The sequence below is a fragment of the Elephantulus edwardii genome, unplaced genomic scaffold (genome assembly GCF_000299155.1).
Source record: "Elephantulus edwardii isolate Elephantulus edwardi_28Jun2011 unplaced genomic scaffold, EleEdw1.0 scaffold00074, whole genome shotgun sequence".
Taxonomy (NCBI): Eukaryota; Metazoa; Chordata; class Mammalia; order Macroscelidea; family Macroscelididae; genus Elephantulus; species Elephantulus edwardii.
In genome coordinates, this window is record NW_006399824.1 from 4,054,415 (window position 1) to 4,064,652 (window position 10,238).

Here is a 10,238-nt window from a genome sequence, read left to right on the forward strand (position 1 = left end):
TGCTGCCCCTTGCTGGCAGGGATCGTGCCACAGCTGAAGCTCCTGAAAAGCAGGACACCCTCACCCTGCTTCCAGGCCCCATCATCACACATGCACTGAGTTCCTCCTGTTTCAAGGACAAGAGCCCCAGGAAGGCAGCCTTTGGGAAGCTGAGCAGCCTCTGCTGTCCCCTCTGCATAGCCTCATGGCACTCTGGGAAAGGCCCCTTCCTCCAAGGCTGGCCTTCAAGTCCAGCATCCAGAATGCTGTTAGGTGTCCTCAAGTCACAGTGACCCTATGAACAATGGATCTGAACTCTGTCCTATCCTGTGTCGTCCTCATCATCTCTGATTTATCTGAACCCACTATTACACTCAGGGCCAATCTCTTTTGAGGGTTGAGGGTGTTCTCTTCCACTGACCGTCCACCTTTTCCAAGCATGCTGCCCCCCCCTCCAAGGACTGGCCCCTCTAGACAACGTGCCCAATATAGTGAGACAAAGCTTCACCATCCTTGTCTCCAAGGAGCACCTGGCTGCACTTTTTCCAAGACTTATTAACTTGTTCTTTTGACCATGAGATATTTAGCACTCTTCTCCAACACCACAACTCAAGGGCATTGATTCTTTTTCTGCTATCCTTAGTCACTGCCCAACTTTCAGATGCAGAAAAGACCACGGCATGAATCAGCTCCACCTGTCTTTAAACTAACATCCGAGGGGTTTGTGCGGGGAGAAGGGTGCAACAATGAATGAATGGAATTCCAAAATCTCTGTAGATGTTCATTGAAATGAAAAATAAACAAACTAAATTAATAAAAAAAAATATATATTGTTCAACTGGCAAAAACAAACAAACAAACAAAAAAAAACAAACTAACATCCCTGCTCCTCAACATCTTTGAGAGGTCTTAGATAAAAGATTTATCCAATGCAATGTATCTTTTGATTTCCTTACTGCTGGTGCCAAGGGTATTGTGCATCAAAGCAAAATGAAATCACTGACAACTTCAATCTTCTCTCCATCTATCATGATGTGGCCTATGGGCCCAGGAGTGAGGATTTTTGTCTTCTTGATGTTGAGATGTAATCCATAGTAAAGGTGTAGTTTTTGAACTCGGAATGAGCTGGAAGTAATACAAACATCAGGCAAAGGCCCAAGTCGTGGCTTTCGCTAGGCCCTCCTCACAGGTCCCCAGCCCCACTGAGAAAAGCTTAGAAGCCACCAACCACAGGCAGATGGCCCCTGATAGCCTGTTCCCGAAACCCAAACCCCTCCAACCTTCACCACATCTTCCTTCCAAGGCTGCATGCCAGCTTAGTTACCAGTTTCTTTACAGGGACTCATTTTTTGCTCCAATTTATTTATTGAAAATATCAATCACCACAATAAATAGAATGTCAGTACCAGTACTTGCCACAAATAAAAGGTAGCCAATAAAAATATACAATTAAAACAAAAGAGTGTTATAAAAGTCTGGAAAGTTACCCCACCTACCCTAAGCCCAAGGCGCGCCTGCTCCCCAGTAACAGGGGTGTCAGCACAAGTTCCCAGGGCATCAGAGCATGCAGTCATGGACTGAGATGTTCTCCTTGTCATAAAAGGACTGAAAGAAAATCAGAAAGGAAAGCCCAACAGGCTGTGATTTTGTGCCACCCCAAAACATCTCCTGGGCTCCAGGGCCACCCCTGATACTTGAGGAATGCTGGATTAGAGGTGCCATCTGTCTCATGCTATACAAGTGAACACACGGACCGTGGCCCCTCTTACGACCACACCTTCAAGGCACCGCTCCATCCCCCACGCCAGCTCTCACACACACCCCTGGAACTACCCTGACGGTCACCGCTGACTCAGGTGGGACACCAGGTAGACGAGGCCCACCAGCAAGAGCCCACGCACGCCGAGCATCATGAGCAGGAAGAGGAGCAGGATGGAGGTCACTGGTGCCACCACATGGTCACCCAGGTGCCACTGCGGGAAGCCCATGTTCACCAGCTGCCGGTTGAGGTCATTGAAGGGGGACGGAGCAGCACCCAGCCTGGCCCCTGCCTGCTGCTGGCGGGGGCCAGCACCACCCAGGGGGGTGCCATGACCCCTGTTGAAAAAGTTCTGGAAGTTGAAGACAAAGAGAGAGGTATGAATTCAGAGAAAGTGTCACTGGAATTGAGGTGGCTGCCTGAGAGGAAGCCCGTGGGTTGGGCCATGCGCTGACAGAGAGGAAGCCTGTGCTAGGAAAGGTGGCAGTTCTGTGGCCACCAGAGCCACTCCCCCCTCACAACTGGAACCCCAACAACTCAGCCACAAGTCCTCAGAGCACAGAATATTCCCCCTACCCATCATCAAGCTAGGGGACAAGGTGCCCACGACAGAGAAGAGCAGAAGGGCTGAGCCAGGCTGGACTACAGGGCATCGTTCTCGGTCCAACATTTTTAATACCCATCACTCTCTCCTTTAAAGTAACAATCTGGGTCCTGTCTTACTCTCCAGCTTCCCTCATGCAGAGGACTCAGAGGACAGGGTATAGCCAACAGTGGGCGGGTAATCAGGACAAGGAGAGCGAGCTCTCAGCTTTGAAGCCTGGGGATGCAGGGGCTGAGCAATAAATCCTTAGGTCTGCCCCAAATCTTGAACACTTGTGCTCCCCTGCACAGATCTCTAACGAGAGAGCTCCCGGCTAGAGGTGAGTATCAGTAGGAGAGAATTCCTGGACCCGAGGACTAACCAGTACAGAGAACAGGAGGTGGCCGTCCCCCTACCTGGCGAGGTGTGTTACTGCGAGGTGGAGCAGTGGTCCTCACTCGGGGGTCATCGTCCTGCACAATTTCCCCATTTGCCAAAATGCGGACCATCCTCTGAAGAGCTCCGGGTCCCTGCTGGGCTGCACCTGCAATGACGGCCAGGGAGGGAAGGGTTGACACAAGCCAAGAAGCCCAGAGCCCCCTGTGGGTCCACAGTGATCTCAAAACGCCTGAAGGGGGCAAGTCACCAGAGATGGGAGAGATCTGCGGCCAGTGGGACAAAGTGTGACCCAGGGCGTGTGCACTGTTAGTCATGCCAGCAGGTGCTAGGCCTGCTTAATTAACAAAGAGGGAGGAAACTGCCAGACGCTGATTTCAAATCTTTTCCAATGAACTCTACATTGAGTTTACCAGGAAAACTCGCTGAAGGGTTCTTGGAAAAGGAAGTTGCATTACTGGCCACCACCATCAGCAACCACCAGGATCTGAACGCTTGCTGTGGCCCCGACATTGCTGAAGGTGAGTAGAGGTTCATCTCATTTAACGTTCAGGTTTTCCTCTGCTGGAGCCACGAACACAACAGGGAGAGAGGCAGAGGTTTGCCCAGAATCACAGGCCTATGTTGTTGCTTGTGTACCAGTGGGTCAGAAGTGACCCACAGCTGACGATTAATCTCACAAGGGGTGATTGCCCATTTTTCTCCAGAGGAGCAAGCTGGTGGATTTGAACCTCAGACCTTTGTACTGGTGGTGTAATTTCTTATAACTATGCACCAGAGCTCTCTGCACAGCCAAGAAAGAATGGGCAGCCAGAGACTGGTACTCTGGGTGCTCTGTGGGTGCTTAACCAGGAGCCCAATGCACCAGAATGCCTAACCCCACAATACCCAGTTTCAATTTCTCCTCTTTTAAAAAATAGGTATAAGGTGCTCTCCCCTGAGGGAGCAAAAATCAAGGACCTGGCCCTTCTCAGATTCCCAGGGACATCACCAGAGGGTGCAGGCCCACTTAGGTGACTTCAGACCCACTGCCTACCAGCTGACCACTCTGGCCGCCACTAACCTAACCAGTGTCCGCCCCTCTTCTGTCCTCCACCTCTCTGGTAAATCAGCCTCTCACCTCTTAAATAACAGCAGTCAGTCCCCCGCCCTGCCCCCCAACACTAGGAAAGGCCCAGCCTTCCCTAGCCAGGGTGGGGTGCTGCTGTGACCTCGGGGCGGGGCCAGCTGCATTCCGCAGACCCCTGGCTCCCTGACTAGCCTAAAGCCAAGGCCCTTGGACGAAGGACATTGGAGAGTTGGACAGGGTGGGGGGAGCGGGTGGGGGGCCCTTCCCACGACTGTGTCAAGGCCATTTTTCTCAGATTAGCCAGTTTGCACCTAAATTCTCAGAAGCACCCATGGCACACTCTGGTGGGGGGGCTGAGTCCCCGATCGCCCGCCAGTGGTCAGGGGCTTGGGGCGACCCGCCGCCCGGGTATGTGATCTGCAAGCCGCTGCCCCTAAGCACGGCCAAGGGGGTCGTGGTCCTCCAAAGTCTTTGTGCTTCATCATCCCGCCCCCGCCGGACCGGCCCAGGCCCCTGCACTACCAGACTCGCCCACTCTCTGGGCCGGCCCCCAGGGGACCCCGCTGCCTGGCCAGAGGCGAGGTCCGCGCAGGCAGCCCGCGGGCCGTGGGGAGAGGACGCCGCCACCCGCGGAGCCCGGCGCCCTGCAGCCTCGGGCCGGCTCTGAATGTAGGCCGGGGGGAGGAGGGATGCGTGCCCGACTCCCCTCCCTCGGCCCCGGCACCCACCTGCGGGCTGCTCTCCGGCCGCGCGCGTCCACTCCTGGCTGCCCCGTGGCCGCTTCCTCTCACCTGACCTCACAGGAAGCGCGGCGCTGGCGGGGCGCGGCCGGGCGGTGAGGGCGCCCTCTGCAGGCCAGCGCGGGAACTGCAGGCGCCGGCTCGGATAGGAGGGGGCACAGAAGGGAGGCGATGGCAGGGGACCCGCAGAGGGAGGAGAGTCTGGAGACAGGACCCTGCTCAGGGAAAACCGTGGGAGGAAAGAGGGACCCAGACTCAGCCCACCCACGTGTGTCTGCTGACCTGGTTCCCTGGAGTAAGATTGCTGTCAAATCTAAATGGACTCGTTGGGTTCCAAGCCATAGCTGACTCTTCAAATTACACTGGAAGAGATGAGAGATTGGCCGTCTTTCTCTTGAGTAGTGTCGATAGATTTAAACCACCTCATGCTTTTGCGATTGCAGGACTAGACCATCCGAGCTCCCACCTACTTTTGTTGTGTCCTGTCTTGATCCAGTCTCCCTGTCTCTGACACACCTACCCCCATTATTTCAGTAACTGCGTCAATCCATCTCATCTGGGGTCTTCCACTCCTGTGCTGTTCCTCTTGTTGGGCTTGAAATAAAAATGGAAGTTGAAGCTGAACTAAGAAAAACTTACGTCAGGACTTTTCCTAAAAACAAAACGCAGAAATTCCTGTCAGGACTTTTCCCAAAACCAGAACTCAGAAATTCCTGTCAGGACTTTTCCCAAAACCAGAAAGTCCCAGAAACTCAATGCACCAATGAGCTACTCATTTAGGAGGTTGTGAGATGAGTTGTATTAACCAATAAAATCACACACTTGCTAAAACCCCATATAAACTCTCCCAAGCCCAACCCCCAGCACTACTCCCCTTGCTGAGTAGACCTGTGCTCAGTAAACTCTGAGAATTTTCATACCTCAGCATGGTTCTTGGCTTTGATCCGAAAACTTTCACTTCCACCTTTCCAATCATGATGTCCTTCTCCCTACTTACTAAGGTCACCTAAATAGTGGTGAGGAAAACAATGGCTTCAACAACGGCATGAATGATTTCATCTTTGAGTTGACCTCTTCTTTGATGGTAGGTAGGAGTTTATTGCTGTGACAACTAGAAAAGGGCATTCCTGGCCAAAACAACAACCTGGGCAAAAGCCAAAACTTGTAAACAGTCACCCTTGCTAGTGGCTGTAGTATACCCTTCTTCTATCCAAATGCTTCTTGGTCCATGTACAAATTCCACATGAGCACAGTTAAGTGTTCTGGAATTCTCTCATTTTGTTGGGGTTTTTTTTTTTTTAGTGTTAGCTATAATTTATTATGATCCACAGTTAATTGTCTCCATTGACAATAAAGCACATCTTTCTGGTACTCTCTTTTTTCAGCTGAACTCCATTTGAAATCAGCAATTATAATCCCTTGATCTATGGCCTCTTCAGAATCCCACTTTAATTTCTGGCAGTACCCTGTTGGTGTACTGTTCCAGTCATCTTTGAGTAATATTCAGCAAGATTTTACATAACTAGTAGTCATTATATTGCTCAATAGTCCCCACATTCTGTTAAATCACCTTTCTTTAAAATGGGAACAAATATGTATCTCTTCCAGTCAATTAGCAGGGTAGCTGTCTTCCAAACTTCTTGGCATAGGCTAGTGAGTAAGTCCAGGTGTTTGCTGAGACAACTCAATTGATATTCAATCAGTTCCTAGGGCCTTGTTTTTTTGCCAATGTCTTCAGTGTGTCTTGGACTCCTGCCTTCAATATCATTGGTTCTCGATCACATGCTACTTCCTGAAATGGTTAAGTGTCCAACTAGTTCTACCACTAAGTCAGTTCTTTGCTGACCTTGACGAGTCACAACCATCCAATCACCTGAGTTGTTCTGGGCAATGGATTCAGGCAAATCAATGTCTTCAACTGCACAATATAAATAGTCAAAGCACTTAACTAACAGGATGGCTGTGAAGACTAAATTAAAGAGTCTCTAGCTCATGACAAATGTTGACAGAAGTTGGCTGTCTGTGATTTTCTGTCAGTACTTATTTTCAGGTACTAGAGATATGATAGCTAATGTTACATGCATTTTGGCTGAAAGCAGGGGTTACCAGAGGAATGTCTATCTGTGTTTCATTGACTATGCTAAGGTGTTTAAGACTGTGTGAATCACAACAAACTGTGGCTGACTCTGAGAAGAATGGAAATCCCAGAATATTTGATTGTGCTTTTGCAAAACCTATACTTGGACCAGGAGGCAGTCGTCAGAAGAGAGTAAGGAAACACTGCATGTTTCAAAGTTGGGAAGGGTATGTGTCAAGGATGTGTCCTATCTCCATATCTTTTTAATCTATATGTGGAACTTATTATATCTGGGAGGCTGGGCTCTATGAGGAGAAGTGTGGCATCAGGATTGGAAAAAGACTCATCAACAACCTACATTATGCAGATGACACAACCCTGTTTGCTGAAATTGAGGAAGACCTGAAGCGTTTGCTGCAGAAGGTCAAGGACTGCAGCTTTCAATACATACTGAAGCTCAATATCAGGAAAACAAAGATTCTCATCATTTTGTCGATTGACAGCATTACAATAGATGGTGAGGAGATTGAGATTGTTAATAGCTTTAGTTTGCTTGGATACACAATCAACACTTTTGGTATCAGCAGCCAGGAAATTAAAAGATGAATTGCATTGGAAAAGTCAGCTGTCAGGGACCTCACAGAATATTGAAAAGCAACGACATCATTCTGGAGACTAAGGTGTACCTGATGCAGGCCATAGTCTTTGCAATTACTTGCCATGCATCAGGAAGCTGGACAATGACTAGGGTTGACAGAGAGAGAATTGATGTCTTTGAGCTGTGGTTCTGGAGAAAAGTAATGACTAAACCATGGACTGCTAGGAGAACAAACAAGTTCATTTTAGAGAGGGTGAAACCAGGCTGCTCTTTGGAGGCAAGGATTCTGAAGCTTCATCTGACGTACTTTGAACATGTTGCAAGAAGGGACCAGTCCTTGGAGAGGGGCAACATGCTTGGAAGGGTACAGGAACAAAGAGAGGAAGACCATCGATGAGATGAATTTATTCAGTGACTAGGGTAATGAGGGGAGGTGTGTCAGAGACAGTAAAGTTGGCACAGGATAGAGCAGGTTTCAGGGCTATTGTACATAGTGTCGCTATGAGTCACAAGCAACTCAACTGCACATAACAAAAACAACCAACAGTTATTTCCAGAAGTGAGCAGATATTTCATAAAGGCTCATTAGGCTCTTGATATTCACTAATCCCTAGGAGTTGTTGTTAGGGGCCGTTGATTTGAATACAATTCATAGCGACTCTGTAAACAATCGATCTCTGGGTCATTTTTCACAATCTTTGACACTGCCACATCACAAGGTCAACCCACTTGGCTGAGGGACTTGCCCTCCTTCAATGCACCTCCACTTTCCCAAGCATGATGTCTCCCTCCAAGGAATAACTTCTCCTAACAAAATGGCCAAAATATGAGACACAAAACCTACATCTTCTTTGCCAACAGAGAGCTCACTGACTGCACTTTCTCCAAGACATAAAGTTCTAGGGAGCAAGATATAGCTGTGAAGACTAAGGGAACCCTAGCCCAAACGATGGTATTTTCGGTTGCTAGATATGAAAGTTGAACAATGACTAAGGAAGACTGAAGAAGAACTAAATGCCTTCAAATTGTGGTGGTGCTAAAAAATATTGAATAGACCACAGTCTCTCAAAAGAAAAAAAGTGATGAAGAATATTGGAATAGACCATGGATCCCCCCCACTCCAAAGAATAAATAAATCTGTCTTGGATGAGTTCAACCTGTGTGCTCCTTAGAAGCAAGGTTAGCAAAATTTATCTCACAAACTTTGAGCATGTTATCAGGAGACGCCAGCCCCGGAAAACGATATATCATGCTTAGAAAGATGGGAGATGAGTGAAATAGAGAGAGACACTCAGTAAGGTGGATTGACACATCAAAATGCATTAGCATTTTGTGATGGTAACGAATAGCTCAAACTTAGCAACTATTTTGAGAAGGATGAACTGAGTCAGGCAACTTTTCGTTCTGTTGTGTATGGGACCACTATGAGCGCCACCTTGACAGCACCTAAAAACAATGACAACAGTGCTTTTATTTCCAGTAATTCTATTATTCAGGTAAAACATTTCCATTTGATTCTTCCTTGTGTCTTCCATTATTCAATTAATTGAAACAGAAAAACATTATATTGAACAAAAGAAGTAACAAGCAAAATAAACTTATTGCAATCATAAAAGGAACAAGGCCAGCATAAGAATGGCCAAGTCTGACCTCTACTAACTCCACAAAGAGGATCTGCCACCAATACCAACATCCACACCACAAAACCAATTCCTATGGGGTCACACAAGCTCCCCCATGCTCCTGTACCTCTTTCCAGCACAATCTTACTGATTTATTGGGTCCAAAATCTGTTGCAATAGCTCACAGAGCACATGGAACCATAGTTACAGTAAAGGCGGTTTACTAGAGAAATTAGCAGGATACAATTTCAGTTGGCAACAAGATACAATCTCTCAATCACGACAGCTTCTGAAGCATGCTAACAGGCCCTTCAGCCTCATGGCTTTAGGCCAGTATTACAAAGCTCCTTCCTAGTCCACCAACAAACTTGAGCTAAGGCTCTCAACTCTGGTTCCATGTGGTAGCAGTGCCAAGGCCAGCTCTGTCTCACAACAGGTCTTTCGTTCTCTTCCATGGTTGCTGCTACTCTGTCTGATTGGGGTAAGAATCTCTAGGCCTGCATTCTCTACTTCTTTGCTGGTGGTGAGATTCTCAAATCCTGCTGCTGAATCTGCTCAATTTAATGGCAAAACTAGCCAATTCTCATGTGGATAGACTATCACACCCTATTTGCATATTTCTACCCATCCACAAAGTAAAGTCAAAGTCAATGGCTGGGAAAGCCAATCCTTAACACTACATCAGTGTAAGGTAAAATTGAATTCCATTGTTTAGGGATACATACTTGAGTGGTAAGAAGCATTAAGAAAAGTAAAGAAAGTTTTACCAAAAATGCAGTTGTTAATTTTAGGAGAGAGGAAGATCTTATGCCTGAATTGGGTGTATATTTTGTGTGCAAGAAGCTCTGAGATGCTGGAAAGCACCTATTTCTCTACTGTTTCATGTACAGGTTATAATGGTTTTTTGCCCATGCAGGATGCAGGTTACAGGACTAAGTAAGGAGACATTTTATTCAAATAAGGTTTAAATTCTTTCATTAGAGGTAGTATAGGTACAGATCAAGTATGCAGTGCTTGGTACCAGTCAGTCTGTATTTTAATTCTAGCTACTGACTGTGTGACCTTGTACAAGTTGCTTAACCCTTTTGTGTTTTCTATATATTTGTGAAAAAAAAAGGTAGTAGCATTGCCTAGGGATTAGGAAGCTCTGGCAACTTAATAGCAGTGAATTTTGCTGTCAACTCAAAGGTACATAGTTTGAATCCTCCAGGAACTCAGTGGCAAAAATGTGGGTATCTCCTGCCTTGTGATTTACCACCTCTGAAAACCTGCTGGAGGTGCAGCTCTGTGTCTGTTCTGACTCAGTGGCACACAACAACAATAAAGTAAAAACTAAGGAGTTCTGGTTCTGAAATTCAGGTGGGATAGACTCAAAGTCATATTTTGGTTGCCTTGGATTTGGTTTAATTTTCCTC

General features: G+C 47.3%; 1 protein-coding gene across 1 annotated transcript; it reads right to left on the bottom strand.

Annotated features, from left to right (window-relative positions):
• Positions 1 to 1,820: 1,820 nt before the first annotated feature.
• LOC102868119 (chromosome unknown open reading frame, human C10orf35) lies at positions 1,821 to 2,830 on the bottom strand. The gene is made up of 2 exons (XM_006888992.1): positions 2,738 to 2,830; positions 1,821 to 2,090 (listed from the first exon to the last, which is right to left on the bottom strand). Exons 1-2 carry the CDS (start codon positions 2,828 to 2,830, stop codon positions 1,821 to 1,823), a joined length of 363 nt encoding a protein of 120 aa, XP_006889054.1.
• Between the last annotated feature and the right edge of the window lie 7,408 nt (positions 2,831 to 10,238).